Source organism: Chinchilla lanigera, unplaced genomic scaffold (genome assembly GCF_000276665.1).
Source record: "Chinchilla lanigera isolate Chin_1 unplaced genomic scaffold, ChiLan1.0 scaffold00044, whole genome shotgun sequence".
NCBI lineage: Eukaryota > Metazoa > Chordata > Mammalia > Rodentia > Chinchillidae > Chinchilla > Chinchilla lanigera.
In genome coordinates this window covers 15,905,937-15,923,952 of record NW_004955445.1, presented here as the reverse complement: position 1 = coordinate 15,923,952, position 18,016 = coordinate 15,905,937, and the positions used below count along the sequence as shown (strand labels likewise).

The 18,016-nt window shown below is 39.1% G+C and overlaps 1 protein-coding gene across 1 annotated transcript in view; it reads left to right on the top strand.

Annotated features, from left to right (window-relative positions):
• The first annotated feature begins 1,167 nt into the window (after positions 1 to 1,167).
• The window catches only part of Top1 (topoisomerase (DNA) I), an 88,769-nt gene continuing 71,920 nt past the window's right edge, over positions 1,168 to 18,016 (top strand). The window contains exons 1-2 of the mRNA XM_005392521.2: positions 1,168 to 1,254; positions 1,571 to 1,595. Of these exons, the coding sequence (XP_005392578.1) occupies positions 1,222 to 1,254; positions 1,571 to 1,595 (58 nt within the window). The 5' untranslated portion in view covers positions 1,168 to 1,221. The remainder of the gene's footprint in view (positions 1,255 to 1,570; positions 1,596 to 18,016) is intronic.

Below are 18,016 nucleotides of genomic sequence, written 5' to 3'. Positions count from 1 at the left end.
GCAGTCTTGACTCAAAAGTAGTTTTTCCCAAATCTCATTTATTTGCTTTTGACCCTCCTGAAGTTTGGCTTTTATTGCCCCCTCTTCGCTATTCCTGGATATTTTTATGTAAATCAATCATCCAACTCCCCCCGCAACCTAAACAGTTATAACCATGGATATGATATACTGGCTATTGTTTTCTTATACACATTGAAATATACAGCCAGGCCATGTTTACCCGATGATACAATTCCCTTTGATTTCCTGCATCATTCCTTTCCACAGCCTAATTCCTGGTGCATACTAGGTCTTTACTAAATATATTTGTTTATTGAGAGTGAACGAAATAAGGCCCCTGTGACACAGAGCTATGCTTACACAGCTGGAAACAGGGTAAACCGGACACATGGTTGACTGAAAAATTAAAATGATTTTTAAAAGAAGTTGGTGTGAAATAACGAGAAGGGGGGCTGGGCAAAGCCTGAGGAGGAGACGCCTCCAGCCAAACTAGCGTCACGTTGGCACGTGCGGGGTGCTGGGACAGCCGTGGGGTTCCGCTCCCAACGTTATTTGCAGCTTCCAGTTTCCCCAGCTCCAAGGAGATGGGGAAGCGAAATACCACATCAACCCGGCCTGGCTGAGTCCCGCCTCGGCCTTTAAAGGCCCACCACGTGGCCGCTCCGCCACCCCGAGTCCGGAGGCGGTGTCTGGGCGGCGCCTGCGCACTGCCTAGCACTCGGCTTCGGGGTTCAGAGAAAAATCCCGGAGAGGAACTGGAGGTTGCTTGGGTGGGCGGCCTGGGGCGGAGTCTGCTCCTTATGCAAATCGCAGCGACGCGCGCCAGTCGGGGGCGGGGCTTGCGATGCCAAGCCGGGTCGGCCTTGGGAGCTTCAAAGGGGCGGGCCGCAACCCTCAGCCTCTTTCCGCGAGCTCTGACGTCGCCGACGTTCCATTTAAAAGCGGCCGCGCAGGCGCAGAGAGCCGAAATGCGAACTTAGGCTGTTACACAACTGCTGGGGTCTGTTCTCGTCGCCCGCCCGGCAGTCTGTCAGCGTCGCCGCCGCCGTCGCCGCTTCAGCCGTTCCGGGGATCTCGGGCTCGCTGTCGCCGCTTACCTGTGCCTCCGCGAGCTTCCGGGAGCCCCGTCCGCCCGAGCGCCCGGGCCGACCCGACTATCCGCGTCTCGCCTGCGCCGCCTCGCAGTCCGCCGCGCCCGTCGCGTTCGCCGCGCCGGTCGACATGAGTGGGGACCATCTCCACAACGATTCCCAGGTATGGCCTTCCGACCGCGGCCCTCTAAGACTCCGGCCCCGGCCCCGGCCCCGGCCCCGGCCCCGGCCCCGGCCCCGGCTCCGGCTCCGGCTCCGGCCCTGCCCGGCCCTGCCGCTCTGACAGGCCCGAGTCCCTGAGCAGGGGCCGCCCGTCAGGCGAGGTCGGCTCGGGGGGCGCCGCCAAGTTACGAGTTGGGGGGTCCTGCCCTGAGAGGCCGTTCGCGGGCCCCCTTCGTCCCCGGGGTGCCAGGTGGGCCCGCCGCCCGGGGGCTTCGTGTGCCTGTTGTTTCATCTTCCCTCCTTTTTTCTCTCCCCAGATCGAAGCGGATTTCCGACTGAATGGTGAGTGTGCCCCCCGCCCCATCCCGAGTCCCCGTCCCCGGCCGCCTCCCCCGCGCCCGGCCGGAGCCGGGCAGAGGACAGACATGGCGTCCCAGAGACTAAGTCCCAGCTCCTCGCTCACCGGCCCCATTGTTCCCATCGGGCCGCCTCTAGACCCCCTTTCCGGGGGTCCCAGCTGCCCCAGATCACGGGCCCCCCCAGAGGGGGCAACGGAGACCCCGCCTTGCCTGCCGCCGGGTCTGGGGCTGCCTTTCCCGGCCGGGATTCCTCCCGGGAAAGTCGCCTTGTCGACGGTCGGGACTTAGTCTCTGCGCCATTTTCTTTTTCTCTCTCCTCTCCTTTCTGTGCCTGTGTCTTTCTCTCCCTCCCTCGGCTCCTTTCTTGAGCTGCCCAGGAAGAGCTTTCTGCAGATTAGAGCCGTAGAAATCACAGACCTCACCAGAGAGGGAAGGCTGGGAGACTGAATTATTACCATTTTTTATAAATACAACTTTATTTTGGGGGTTATACGCTTTCTGCTTCATGCTGGTTTCCTTTTCGGCTTCTAGAATGAAAAGATTCCCTCAGGCAACTGTTGATTTGGTAGGAGGGTGATAAAACGTTTATGATGAGAATGATGTCTCTAAAACTAAAGCCATTCTTTGTGTAGCTCTTTGTATTTTGGTTCGTGTACTTTGCAGAAGTATCTCTTCAGAAAGTTTCTAAGTTCTTGGTGTCACCTAGTGTGAATGTTGGACTTGGGCATATTGATTTTTTTTTTTAATTAAAGTATTGGTGGCTAGAACTTTTCATTGTTGTTGAGGTTCCCAAGAAGGTCTTTAGAGAGACAACTTAGGGTACTTGTCAGGAAGAGCCGGTTGTTGAGCATCTCATCGGGATCTGGTATGTTGCCTTTTGAGCTGTGGGGAGGGAAGAAGAGATTTTATCTGTTGAAACAAAGAGTGGACAGACCCACCCCTGCTTCCTGTTCATTCTTTTAAGAGGCTACTGTTCTTTAGGAATCAAGTTAGCTTGCTTTTCCCACATCTTTTTATTTTTGAACCCTTTTTAGCCAAACCAGGGCACTTATTCTTCGAGTATTTCCACTTCACTTGCCCAGGGAAGGGTCCATAGTAAGAACTTAACTTTTGCAGGCTTTGAAACTATTTCGTTGAATGGGAAGGTACTCTGTAGTATGCTGGGAATTCCCACTGATTCTGATGGTACATAATCCTGCTCACTTGAGTTTGGGTTCCGGGAACCTCTCCAATGGGGGAAGCTGATGAGTAGGTTTTCTGATGTTGTAATCAGCAGTCCATCATGTTAGCCTGCTTTACTGAGAGCAGGAGCATGTTCAGATTCTGAAGTGGGGTATCCAGCAAGAGATGGTACTGACCTACAAGAGGATCTGGTTAAAATAGCATTTCTTGAGCATCCAAAATGTGCAAAGCACTGTACTAGAGTACTCGAGCTGAACCTTCCACCACACCACCGCTCTTACTCTCAATTTAGCCGATTGGGGGAGGCATGTTACTTAATTATAAGGTTGGTGCTGAAGCATATGTGTATCCAAAATGCTCTGAGAGCATAGGGGACTTAATTTTGTCTGGGCCCGGGGAAATTTCTCAGAGGTGACGCTTGAGCAGGATATTGTGTAAGACTAGGTGCTGAGAATTGTCAGGGGTTGAATTGTTAATTATATTTAGCCAGCCTACCAGGCTTTGAAGAGGAAGCTGAAGCCCCTGCGGTTTTGAAGACCAAGAGTATGGATATGTTTCTTTGGGATATGGAGTGAAACAGAAATATAGCAGTTGAGGATCTCTGAAGTAAGATAGTATCTTAGAGAAAGTTTTTGGGTTTTTTTGTTTTTTTTTAGACTGGGCCATGTGTGTAATATATTTAGTGTAATAGACTTAGTCTTTTCTCCTCATAAGAAATGTAATTCTGTAATTCTCACCTAAATTATATACAAAGGTACTATTAAATATGTGAATGACTTTGGGCTTGGTAGGTTATTTGGATCTTCGCTGTCGTAATTAAAGACTGAAACTGCCTGTGTTGACTCTTAGAAGGTACAATATTTGTTGACATTTTCTAGCAGTAATAGCTAATATTTATTGAATATTTACTGACAGCCCAGTGTGAATCTCAGCTGTTTGCTGGGGTATCTCATTTAATTTAATCCTTGGAAGAAGTTAGGGACTGTTTTCTCCCATTTATAGATAAGGCAGCTGAGGCTTTGATATGTTTATTTGCCTGCCCAAGGGCAGTGAAGTTGTGTACTCCAAAGCTAGCCTCTGAGTTTAGCCATTCTGCTGTAGGAATGATGTTAGTATGAAGAAATTAAAAGCTAGACATCTGTATGACAGAGTTAAAAAAGAGAGGGAATAATTTACTAGTTTGTCATTTGTTTTTTTATCTAAATCTGTTTAAGGAGAAAAGGCACTCTTTACTGTCTTACTACTTCCCAAAGGGTTTGACACTGGAGTAATTTATTTTTGTGAATATTATCTAGAACGTGCATTAATAACTGCATGCTTGTTGTGTCAAGTAATACATTGTTAACTAGTGACTGATGTGTGAAACTATGAAACAGTTTTTAGAACATAAAACTTAATATTTATGCTGTGACTTACCATTATTGATCTTGCTATTAAGATCAGTTCCAAGGTGTGTTTAGGCATGATTTTAAGTGGACACGACCTATCTTGCAGACTGACTGCAAGTTCGTCTATTAAGATCACACATCCACATTTTTCTTGCCCTCATCTCCTAAAATGTAAAAAATGTTTTTTGTTTTTTTTTTTTTCCTTTTGGAGCTCATTCTTTGTAATATTTTAAATTGTAGCTGTATGGAATCTGGAACATTCTGGGCCACACTCAATTTTTGGGAAAAGGTTATTTGTGAAATGTGTTTATATTTCAAATATTGACTGAGCTAGAAATTTTAGGAGTAGAAATTACCTTTTTTGCCTAAGTGAAAAGACTTCCTTTATAAGTGTTGGTAGCACTAACTATAGTGGGGCTGAGTCATTAATACACTGCTGTACAGACCTCCTAGCTGTCTATAGAGTTGATAATGATAACATCAGGTTAGGGTGTTGGTGATTCTTTTTCTGTTTCAAGAACAAAAATTTTGCCTTTCAGGAGTGGCATTCTTCCTCTTACCTCTTTAGCAATTTAAGGTACTTTTGACTCCGTCTTGTCATCGTTTGACATACTTGATTCTAGATAGCTTACTGGGTTCAAACAGAATGAGGGGGAATTAAATATGAATTGTTTCTGATATGAACAAATACTGTAGTTGTACTTCTGTGCTGTTGAATTGGGGTGGTGGGAAGGCTGATGAGGTGGCTCTGAAAATTCTGATCACATTTTTAAAAATGAAAACTGGTCACACCTCTGAATGGTGTCTGGAACATTTTCAGACTCAATCTGGATGTGCTTAAACTTTAGGCTCTAGTGTATCTCCTCCTAAGGTAGATTCCTTGAGGCATCTTTTTAGTAAACTGATGGAATCCTGCAGTACATCAGGTCTCACAAACAAAATTTTAGGCTTGAGTATTCCTGATAAAACAAGGAAATCCAGTAGTTACTTTTAAAGGAATCAGAAAGAACTCATACTTTAAAAAGTAAAAATTGGGTAACATTGTTAACAGTTGCTAACTCCTACTTCTTTGGTTATGTAGATAAAAGTGAAAAATAGGAACCCAGGGTCACTTCCCAAATCTCATTTTAACCAGTGGCTGGAGGAAAAAAGGGGTGAGGTTGGGGGGAAGGTTCAGTTGAACTTTTTTCCTTACTGTCGCATAGTAATAGGGAATTGTAAGAGCTTGAAAACAATTCTTTAATGTTTTCTGGCATACAGTGAATTAATACCTATTTCTGCTTGCTAGGGATTCATTTTTTTCTTTTTCTTTTTTTTTTGCCCATGTTGGGATTCTTAACTAATGTGCCTTAAAGCTTATATTACAAAATTAAGCTGTAAGATGTTTTGTTTATATGTGGAGTGAGGAGCTATAAAAAAAATCTGCTTTTTGAGTCTATAAATATTTTAGAAAAAACTATTTTGTATATTATAGTAATAGTTTTCTCTGCTTGCTTAATGGTATGGGAAATGATTTTGTTCTTTCTGGAAGTCTCTTTTAGGACACTTCAGACCGTACTGAAAGTGCCTTGTTTCATATTGGGTATAAATTCATATGTGTGTTGCAGGTCTTCTTTTGCTGCAGTCCACACAGTGCCAGATGAAACTGATTTTCTTTAAACCCAGCTTTGTTTTCCTATATGTGTGTTCTGTGAGGGCTTGTTTCCTTCCCATGTAAAAGTAGGTTGAATTCTTAATAAATTTCTAGGATCACTTGGAAAAATTGGATTTAAATGTAATTGCTTTGAATGAGGCCATGGAAATGTTTATAAACATATTTTATGTAGGACTCTGAGGTTAAAAAAATTCTCTTGAAAGAGCAGTAAAATACAGATTGTGAAACTCTGAACTTTGTGTAATAAGGTTATTTGGGCAACAGTTGAGAATTCCACTTTTTAAGGTGAAGAGTTTAGGATGGGAAAAGTTCTGGATAATCCCTTAAAAAATAAAAGAAGTGTTGTTTTCAAGGGGAGCATTCAGGTTAACTTCAAGTAATAATACCTGGAAATAAGTCTTTTTTTCCTAGTTCCATGTCTTTAAACCTACATTTTGAGCTTTACATTCCTATGGCTCCAGCCCGAAGTAGGAAATCTGAAATAGAGACCATCAGTTTGGATTAATTTGCATTTTGTTAGCCTTCACTCTCCCCACCCACCTGCTTATCTAGATGCCTACAGTGTGTGCTTCGATGATAGCAGGGCCTGGACATGGGGGAAGAGGGGGAAGAAGGGTGGAAGATGGCACTAAGGCCAAGGCTGGATGTGGAGAAAAGCTTTTAGCACAATATCCATTAGATATTAATAGTTTTGGGTTTTTTTGTTTGTTTGTTTGTTTTTCAGTTTATTTTGTTGTTTTGTTTTGTTTTTTGGGACAGGGTCTCAGAATGTAGTTCAGACTGTCTTTGAACTCACTATGTAGTATAGGCTGACCTTGAACTCGTGGTGATCCTCCTGCCTCAGCCTGCCAAGTGCTGGGGTTGCAGGTATGTGCCACCATGCCCAGTTTAGGCACAGTATTAATAGCATTCTGTTAGTGTTATAGGAAATGCAGTAGTATGCTGAAATGCTTGAAAAGCAAATAGGTATTTTGAACGTGTTTTGTTTTGTTTTTTTGGTCTTTTTGAGACAGGGTCTTGCTGTGCAATTCAGGCCAGTCTTGAGCTCACTTTGTAGCTCAGGCTGGCCTTGAACTCGAGGCGATCCTTCTGCCTCAGCCTCCTGAGTGCTGGGACTACAGGATTACAGGCATGTGCCACCACACCCCGCTTGAATGTGATTTTTATCCTGTATATTTAAGAAGGTTTCTAAATAACTGAGAGGAAGTGACATTGTTGATATCTCCAGTATATCTTTATTGTATAGGTTATAATATTAACCTAGACTACCCATATAAAAATTTTGTATTAACTTATGTTTATGTCACTTATGCCTCTAAATTTTAGTAAAAGAAGAAACTCTGAGAGATGTTTTAGATAATAAACTTATGTCTTAGATTTCTTTTTGGTAGGTTTTTATTTTTCATCTTGAGTTTTTAGATCCATTTTGTATCTCCCTTCACTTCTATGTATTATACTTGAGAAATTTTATGACACATGTAAATATTTCTATTTACATCTGTTCCAGCCTTCTCTTTAGATTTGTGGTAGGGGATACATCTCTATCAGGATACTAATTCCTCTCTGAATCTTTTAAATTAACATTTTTGTTTCTGCGGATTTAAGCAATCAAGTAACTCAGCTCATTAGCTGGCCTTTTTTTTTGGAGGCAGTAGTAGTTCATGGTGGCCTCAAACTTACAGTAATCCTCCTGCCTTGGCTTCCAGGATGGTCCTGTACCACCTTGCCTGGCTTATGAGCATTCTTAAAAACGTGCCTAGGTAAAGTCAAGAGAAAGCTGTAAAGCTGTCAGCATTATCTGGACTTCAGTTGCCTGTCTTTGTTGTATAGGTGAATGTTGCTTTTGGGAATAAATTTAACAGATCTTGGGTATTGTGTCACTTTCTTATATTTTAAGAACAAAAGCCAGCTAACCATTGGTTCCAGTACACTTTGTACTGTTTCGCTTAGCATAGCCTAGCAAAGGTAAATAAATGCATAGAGGCTTTCTTAGGGAGATATCCTTGAGTGTTGAAGGTTAGTCCTACATCATAATATTGTGCCCACTTGCCACTTAAGGAAAGTCCAGATTTTAGTCTTGTTACTGTATATGAATGTCCAGATTTTTAAAACTCCATAGACATTTTACTGATTAGGCAGGAGACCAATCTAACAGGTTTAAATATCTGTCATTTTTGGATTTCCTTGTCTTAAGACCCCTTAATTTACCCAACTCCTTTATAATAATCCCCTTTTTTATAGTCAGTTCTCTGAGCTCTTGCTCAGCAGCAGAAGAGAAGTAGGAACAAAGAAACTAATTTTGATAGTTTACTAGAAACCATGTTTTTACTAAATCTGCATTGTGCTAGGATAGTAGAGATTGCATAGGCTTATGGGAGAACCAGAGACCAGCAAAGAAAAAATCATTTTGCCTTCTCACCTTTCCATTTTGGTTGCATACTGCTTTTGCTTTGGTACAGATTTGAAGAACTCCACTCAGGCTGTAAGTGGTAGGTTTCTAATAACAGATGTCACAACCTGCCCATAATTATCTGTTGGTAGAGATAGTCAGGACTCCTTTCACCTGGAATGTTAGGTTTCTAAGAAAGAGATGCTTCGGTGATTAAGCTGGGACCAGATTGATACTGAAGGTGGTCAAGGAGAAAGGTGTGGGGAGATATGCTCTTGAGCAGCTGCAGGAGATAATAAATTGGAATAGAATTCAGAAAAGTCTACATAAGTCTTTATTCTTACTATGAAATTTGGCATGTTCCCTGAACCTTGTTTTCTCATCTATAAAACAGGATGATGTTTCTGTTTCGCAAGCTATTGAGAATTAAGTATGTGAAAATGCCTGTCTGTCCACGTTATAAAATTTAAACTTTGGTCAGACAACGTCTATTCTAAAATGGGTCTTTATTTTGAATGTGAAATATAAGTAGTAATGTTGGTAAGTTTCTTCACTGCTATTTCGTGTGAACATTTAAATTTTCCTGGCATTTATGCAGTAAATTGTAGCATGTAAGTAGAGTTGGTTGAATCCTTACCTGACTAAGCTGGATGTTCTGCACTGGTCTCTTCCACTTGTGAAGCAGTCACTGCTAAGTAAATTGCATCTACGTATCAAGGTTTGGGCTAAGTAGAAGCCAAATGCATATTGGAGTTCTACTTTTTTAAGAGTAAGTTTAATGCAAGCTGGTGTTTGCTGAAAGAACTTCTTGGAGCAATAAAGATTGGCTCAAAAATGACTATCGATGTTACTAACTTCACAACTTTTTTTCACAACTATTTAATAGAATTATGTATTTTTCTATAAATGATATCCAGAGCCTTATGTTTTAGATGCATTTAATAAGTGAACTGCTAATTCATTATTTGTTTTTCTTTTAACCACAAAACTCAACATGTCAGCATGTTTCTTTAAAGGCCCCTATTTTACTTTGTTAGAACAATTTTAAAATGAAATATTCAAAGGGCCTGAAAATTACCTTAATTTTTATTCAAACTGTTGCTTAAAGTTACTAGCTTAACTTACTGTGAAGTAGTTAATTTTTGGGAATACAAATATCTTAAATAATAAAGCTTACACATAAAAATTCAGTAATACATCCCATGTTAATAATTGTACATGAGTAGGGCCATTTGGAAGATACGATGAAAAAATTTATGTAGTCAGCAGAAATTTCAGTAATGCCTCATAAATCTAGCTAATGGTGAAGATTGAATTGCTTTGAATTTGTTATTTTGGAAGTGCTGCCTAAAGGGAATAAACTAAAGTAACTTATGGAGCTATTCACTGATACCCATTACATTAAGCCTAAAGAATCTTAGTAGAAATCTTAAACCATTGATCAAGGAGATTATCACAGAAGCATCACAGTGGGAGCAGACTTAAATTAATATACAATTAAAGATATGGCAGATAAAATAATTGTAAATAAATTACAGAATAGGGATAAAGAGTTTTCTTTTTTTAAAATTAGATTTTATTGGCGGGATAAAGAGTTTTCAATAGTAGTCTTCAAAAGATAAACATCATAGGGAAAAATGGTTCTTAACATTTATGGGAAAAAACTGGGAGATGAATATTTATTGCTTTATAGCTTTGATGCCCTCAACATATAAGGAGAATGAATGTCCACAATAGAGTTGAATTTAAAAGTCTTGAAAGCTTAGATCTCTTTTTCTTATCATTTTTCCCTAATGCATAATGTGACTAATCGATTTATCTACCCTCCTAATGGGTATACACATGAACAATAAGAGACTTGGAATCAAGGAAATTCAAATTTGAATTTTTGAGCTTCTCCTTAATAGCCAGACCTTTAAACCAGTTAATATTAAATTCTTAATTCTTTATCTGTAAAGTAGGTATGTATAATGCTTACCTCATAAGATTGAACATTAAAGAGCATGTGAAGATTACTTTATGAAAGGTGAAGCTTTGAACAAAATTTTACTTCCATGTCAATCTTTAAAAAATAAAATATTGACACCTTTTTCAGAGATTGCTTTGTTAGTCTTTTGCACAAAGGTAACATCTTTAATTTTTGTAAAGTTGGGTGTGGATTATGAGACTTTTTTTTTTTTTACCCTCACCGGAGGGATCACTAGGGACCCTTGCAAGTGGTATTACTGTGAACCTTGAGACTGGCTGACTCAGGAGTACTCACTTGCTTTTGCTTTAGCTTTGGGTGGCTTCATTCAGCCATTTGCAAGCACCTGTTTTATACAAGCCATTTTGTTTCTCCCACCTTAAATTACAGGTTAGGAATTTTGGGTGAATATTGTTCCCCCCTTTTGCAGTTGCGATGGTGCAGTATTTAAAAATCTACATAGGAAGCTAAATTACTTTGTCTAATTATAAATGGAAATTTTAGGTTGCTGTATTCGTACAAACCTTCAAAATTGAATGTCTCTAACTGGTAGACACAGATGAACCAGACAATCTCATATGACTCAGAATGAATAACTTAAAGTTAGGAAGTTATATACATTTATTTCCTTCATTGAGATTTTTCTTAGGGCTTCATTTAATACAAAGACTTCTGTCATATCAAGGTGAATGGGAACTGGAGGTACTTTCTAGCAGGTAATACTACACTATCAGTGCAAGAGAGTGAGATCTCCATTTATCCAAAGAGTTTTATTCACCTTAAAGAAATTGGAAAAGTAGGAACTTAACATTTCCTAAGGTGTCCAAACTCTTATTATTGTAATAGAAAATGGGATTTCAGTATACTTATGAGCTCATTAAATTCTTCCACCTGAAACAGAAAAGTTTAAGTTCTGTGTGTTTATTTCCTATTATCTTTTTTGTATCAGATACCCCTGTTACATGAATTTTAGAAAGATAGTTTTCAAGTTTGCCTGAACAGATAGATTGTCAGAGTGACAATGTTAAAGAGCTTGTGTCAATAGCTAATTCAGGTATTTGGAAAAGTTTAAATTCCTTGAACTGGATTACCTCTAATAATTTTAAATCACCATTTTTACAAGTTTAAAGAATCAAAATCTTAGTAATTAGACCCAGTACACAGTCCTAGAAAATTGTCATTAATTTAGGAAAAAGTTTATGTAGCTATTCTTGCCCCGCTCCTAACCCGTGAAGTGTTCTGATGTGACACAAAAGTTGTTAAATTCCTCAGAAAGTACAGAGAACATAGTAATATGACAGTCCCCTTCTATGCATTGTTTTGATTCCTATGGTTTGTTTTATTCACAGTCAATTGCAGTCTGAAAATAATGAATAGAAAATTCCAGAAATAAAAAATTTATAGTTATTTTTGGTTTTATTTATTTATTTATTTATTTTTGGTACTGGGAATCAAACTCAGGACTTCGCATTTGCCAGGCAGGTGCTGTGCTGCTGAGTTGTATCCCCAGCTATTTTTTTTTTTTTAATTTTAAGATAGGGTGTAGCTGAGTTACTCAGGTTGGCCTCAAATTTGTGATCCTTGTGCCTTGGCCCCTTGAGCGGCTGAGATTACAGGTATGTACCATATCTGACAATTTATGTTTAAAATAACTTATTCCAGTATGTTTTTATACTTCTATTTTATTATGTTATTAGTAATCACTGTGCCTAATTTGTAAATTAAACTTTATCATAAGCTTATGTGAGTCGGATAAAACATAGTATATATTGACTTCTATTTCTGGCAAATTGGAACACACTCCCTCAGGCTAAGGAGTAACTACTGTACTGACAGTGGTCTATCTGAATACTAGCAAAGTTATTGAGATTGAGTGTTAGATTTACTGTGCCCTATTTTTTTTTTTGCTACCAGAAATCAAACTCAGGACTTTGTGCTTGCCAGCCAGACCCTTGTGCCACTGAACTGTATCCCTGGCCCTGTGCCTTATTCTTAAAATAGTGCATTTTTATAGGAGTAGAGGCAATTAGTGTCAGTAGTTCTTGATATTTAGTATCAGCAATAAAGAAACAAGAATTTCTCAGGGAATTGATCATACTTCAAGATCTGTTTCTTAATTTTTCATGCTTCCATGTAAGTAGGTGTGGAAACAAGGGGAGAGAAGGAACATAAATTGACTAATTTCTGTGACTACTGGTTTGTGACATTGATTTCCAAACCAAAGCTCTCCAAGGCCAGGCACCCAACTCAGATAGGTCTCCTTGATAAGTATGTACATTTAGTGAAAAATTTCATTTTTTAGAATAGGCTTTCTGTGTAGCAACCCTGTTTCCCAGAAATAAAGTCAGAGCTCAGTGTTCACTCTTTTTCCCCAGCTCTTAAGATCATGTTAGACTTGTTCAAATATTTCTTTTATTGTAGAATGTCTGTAGTCTGTAGAATTTGGTAAGATTTAAATAGATACACTGGTATTTCATTTTACTACCTGTTTTTAGGAAAATGCTAAGTATCATGAACTCCTTGAAGGTCATTTCAGTCTATTTCAGTATTGAGCATAGTCACAGATACAGTGGTGCCTTGGTTCACAAACTTAATTCTTTCCATGATTCTGGTCTCAAACTGAATTAGACGAGAACCAAATCAAATTTCCCCATAAGATCAACATTGAACCTAACCATTGAATTTGATTCGGTTCTCGTCCAATTTGATTTACAACCAGAATCTTGATAAGAATTAGGTTTGTGAACTGAAGCACCACTGAATTCTTTCTAGATAAATTTTCAATCACTGTCTAATCCCAAGCTTGAAGCAAACACTTTTCTTTGACTTGCCTGGGCCTTTGTTATCCTTTTCCAGTTTTTCATTCTAGTTTGTAGGAGTTTGTGTTTTGCCTAGTTAGAAGAAGTGGGTGAAAGTACTGTCATACCCTATATGGTCAGTACAGATGCTTTCAACAAATTTTCAGCTTTTGAAATGGGAACCCCTCACTCTCCTGACTCACTGGTAACAATGTACATCCCTACTCTTAACTCTCAAGAAGTTGGTTCTGTAGTGGAAGTTGCAGAAAATCTGCACTTTTAATGTATCTCCAAGAATCCCAGGTGATTTTGATTAACGTTGGTGACCTATGAACCAGCGTTGGAGAACGTGATCCCTCTGACTATGTTAAAAGGATCAGAACATGGTTTTTGAAGTATGATAGAAAAATATGGTAAATGTTAAATTTTTAAAAAATTTCATCAAAAGACACATTGCCATTAGTCCCACTCCAAATACTCCAGACACACTTATCCCATCATTCTTGCCCTTTGAACCCATCCTTTTCCATGAGTGTCTTTAGTTGTGCTGTTACAATTCCCTGTGTCCTGAATCCACTCAAAATATTTACTTTTCATGGTCATTTTTACTTTGGGGAAGTCATATTGGGGCAGAGCTGGTGCATGAAGTGATGAGGACACACCCTAAGGTTATTATGAGACTGACTTTCTGTTGTATGTCACTTAGCACCAGCATTCACTGTATTTTTGATCACTCCCGGTAAAAACATGAAAGAGGACTTCCAGGACTGCTTCAAAAAATATTGAAAACAATGGATATGTGTTTGAAATGAGGGGGAGTAATTTGAGCAGTAATGGCAATGTGTCTTTTATTGTAATTCTTATTTTTTGGTTTTTTTCCAGTACTGGGAGTTGAACTCATGACCTCGCACTTGCCAGGCAGGTGCTGTGCCGCTGAGCTAAATCCCCAGCCCCTTTTTATTGTAATTTTTAAAAGTCAAACATTTATCATAAATTTTGATTACGCCTCATGCTAAAAGCATGATGCTTACTTCAGTCTAATTTAAACAGGTGTCTTCTACCTTTCAGTGAACATTTACCTAAATAGCAGAGATAATTGACTGTCTTGCAGATATTTTGCTATGTCTTATCAGAATCCAAATCTTTTCTCCTACTTGAATGTTTAACAAGGCATCTAGTTTCTGATGTCATCTTTTTTGGAGAGGGAGACTAAGTGCAGCTCAAAGAATAAGAGGTTGTGTTCATACTAATACTGCTAGGATAGGTGTAAGGCAGGGCTTTAAAAGAAGGTGTCAGTGTAGTTGAGTAGAATTCTAAAGCCACTACCTTTAAATTTAAATTAGTTGAGTCTTCAGCTACTGATAGAACTGATTGAAATGGGAGAGAATAAATAGGGCAGTGGTTCACAAGAATGTGGTTTTCTGATTAGTAGGTGTAGCATTGTGTGAGAACTTGTTACAGATTCTTGGGCCTCACCCACATCTATCCACACTCAAAACCGAGTGGGAGAGCAGCCATCTGGGTTTTAAGGAGTCTGCCAGGTGATCTGATGCACACTAAAGTTTAAGAACAAATGGAATAGAGCAAGACTTAAAATTCATCTTATATTGAGCCTCACATTTTAAGGAAAAAAATTAAAGATAGTGAGATAATAGACTTTGGAATTAAACGCGTCAACTGCTGTTGTAGCCAGGTGGCCTTGAGCAAGTCATATAAGGCCTAAAGCTAGTTTTGTATCAGTCCAGTCTCTTAAGCCCTGTTCCTTGTTTTTTCACAAGTGCCATAGCTAGTGCTTATTACTTGAACAGTATAATACTTGGTACTTCCTTGAAATTACAGTGTTGTAATCCGTGATGGGGGGAGGGACCTCGGAGCATAAAAGTCTTTAGAGAGCCAGTCACATGCCAAACACTAGAAAGACTTCATATATTCCTAAATAATGTATATTCAGTAAAAGAGATGGCTTAGTCTTTCCACAGCTAGTCACCCAGATAATGATTGATTCATTTTCAAGCACAGTCAGTAGTAATACTCTAGGCCAGTGATGGTGAACTTATTGAGTGCATGCTGCAGCCAGTTTGTTACCATTGAAAGATCTAAAAGGTTCACCATCACTACAAGTCTAGACATGTCAGTGCATACTGTAGTCAAAGAAGGTTAAATTAGTAAATGAACACATGAAGTAATGCAGAAACACACGGAACATCTTTATGGCTAGACAAGATGTGTACTGGAGAGTGTTTTGAAGCCCGTGATAGTGCAAACAAAGGGAATTTAGGCAGAGCTGGGGATTCCTATATTGCACAGACAGGAGGTTTGCAGTTACTCTTACTACTTCCCAGGCATTAAGGAATCATTTAGTAGAAGTGAAGGGAGAACAAGCCTGCAGGAATGGGCTTGTCCTAATTGAGTTGGCCTAACAAGGTACATTTTCAGGTTAGACAGGTCCCTTTTCCTTTCAGTTCTACATCCTGGAAAAGGGGAAGCCTTTTTAATACAGGGATATCCTCATGAAAATATGACTTGGAAAAGTATATGGAGGCAAGATTAAAACATCCCATTTTTAACAGCTTGTTTCAGAGGGTAATGATGAGTTGATAAAAATGAGATTTGTCTGCTTTATTACTGAATTCAGTTGAAATAAATGTTCTCTGTGTGGGTGCTCACTGATGCTGATTCTTCAGGGCCTTTGTATAGAAGCAACCTGCTTTCAGCGGTCCCATTACCCAGCAAACTTCTGGCTGCCCTTAAACCTTAAAGAACCACACAACATAATTGGAAAAGATGCAGAGTAGGCTTAGCATATCCTTCAGAAGAAAATTTAGAAGTTACAGAGTTGTAGGTCAAGCGATGTGGGTGGTATTCTTTCTTTACACACTGACCTTGAAAATGATACTCTACTGTAAGAGACATTGGGTGTAGTTTGTAGATACAATTAATACAGTGCTCTGTAGACTATGCCTGCCTTTTTATGGCTCATGAATTAAGAGTATTTTTTAATAGTTGCAAGAGACAGATTATTTCAATGACACAGGAAAGTTATATGAAATTAAAAAGCTAGTGTCCATAAATAAAGTTTTATTAGAATGTTGTCATGCTTATTTATCTGCGTGTAGTATGTGACTGGCTGCTTTTGTGCTACAGTAGCAGATTTGAGTATTTGCAATGGAAATTGAATGGGCTGTTTTCTATTTACTACCTACCCATTTATAGAAGTTTGCTGACCTAACTTGAGTGTGTGTGTATTACATGAAGCTCACAGGACTCCAGTCATAATTAATTTACAGACTGCCTCTATTTCTCAAAGGACTCTGTATAAGCCATGTGTCAAGAGTTTTAGCTTCAAGTTTTAATACATCATTTTTCTAGATACTGCATTTTCTGAACAATCTCACTAGCAAGACTGTTACCTGTCTTCCTCTAAGCTTGACTCTGTCCACTGATGTCCAAACAAAGAGAGTTTGACTGCCCTACTCTTTATTTAAATTAAGGTAGCTGTGTCACCCCTTTGGGGTCTTACTCTCCAGAGAGTTGGAAGAGTACAAAGTGAGAACAAACGCTTTTTCCTCAAGTGTAAAGACTCAATAGTATCAGCCGCTTAAAAAAACAACAGATATGACTCAGCACCTTATTACCTGCCTTTTAAAGGAAAGAGGTACTCTCTGTAAGTAGAAACTGAAAATAAAATCAGTAGTCTGTCCACTTTTGAGGGTAGCTGATATTTGCTATTATTAGTCAGAGGACTTGGAAACCATAAATAATATTGGGTTTTTTTGTTTTGTTTTAATGATTCTGGACAATTTGATTATAGACACCTGGAGAGCTTATGTTAAAATACACGTCGGGGGTTGGGTTCTAGATTATAGGGCTCACACATCAGAACATTTGAAAACTAGGGTTCTTAAGCCTTTGAAGCTTTTCTTTTTACCCTCATCTGTTTGGACCAAAAGTGTTTATACAGTTGCTAGAATTTTTATGAATAGAAAAGAAACTCTCAGAGATCAGTAGAGGTCATTTTACATATTAGAAAACCAAGACTGAAAACCAGAAATAAGTTACTCAAGAGCTGTCAAGACATTGCATTCATTAAGACTCTGAGTTTCTCTAAGAATCTGTCTTTTTACTGTTAGAAATTTGAATTAACTTTTAAAATCTGTCATTTACTTGTTGGCATAATATAACATTGAATGGTCTTTTCTAGTTCTAATTTTGTCTATAATCTCCAGCTTAGAAAATTTTAGTTAACAAGGTAACATATGCTTTTTTGGAAGACAGTTTGATGGTCCCATCACTTAGACTTGAATTATTTTTTATTTTTAAATATAATTGATTGGTCACTAGGGGTGAGAACCAGAAGAAGAAAGGAGATGAGCTTAAAATCAGGGGCCTTAATGGAAGAAGTTGGATAGGAAAAAAGGTTAAAAGGCCATAGACAGGAAAGGCCTGTGCAAGGACAGATTAAAGTAACTGAACTGTTGGAAAACTATAAAGGGAGTTGGATTTAAATGTGGAAGTGGATTGGAAGAGATAACACCCTCTGTCCATTTTTAAGCTGTTCCGGCTTGCTGGTGATGTCTAAAGCCAAGTAGATCATTAGTCGTCTTCACTTGTGTCTTTTCTATGGCAAGGCCCTTTGGTTAGTATCTGGCCACTAATCTCACACAGCTTGTGATGTTTTAAAACCTAGCAGGTTCTTGAGTGTTTTGAGGTCATCTTGTGGCATTTGTTGTGAACATGTTGGCACTTTGGAAACTGTAGTGGCAGGCTTTAAAAATCTGAGGTTGTGTTTCAGAGCCAACTTTTTAGGAAAAAGTTTAAAATGCTGGGTCTTTTTCTTTTTTTAATTTTTTTATTTTAAAGAGTAAAAGAAGGATAACATAATAATAGGGGGGGCTTACCAAATTACAGACAAAGTGGTAGGAAATTATCAATGGTTATTGTTTCACATATACCTACAAGATAGTTTCTCAGGAAAACAAATAGACAAATAATAGTGAGTTACAGACAAAAGAGGTAGGAGATTATCA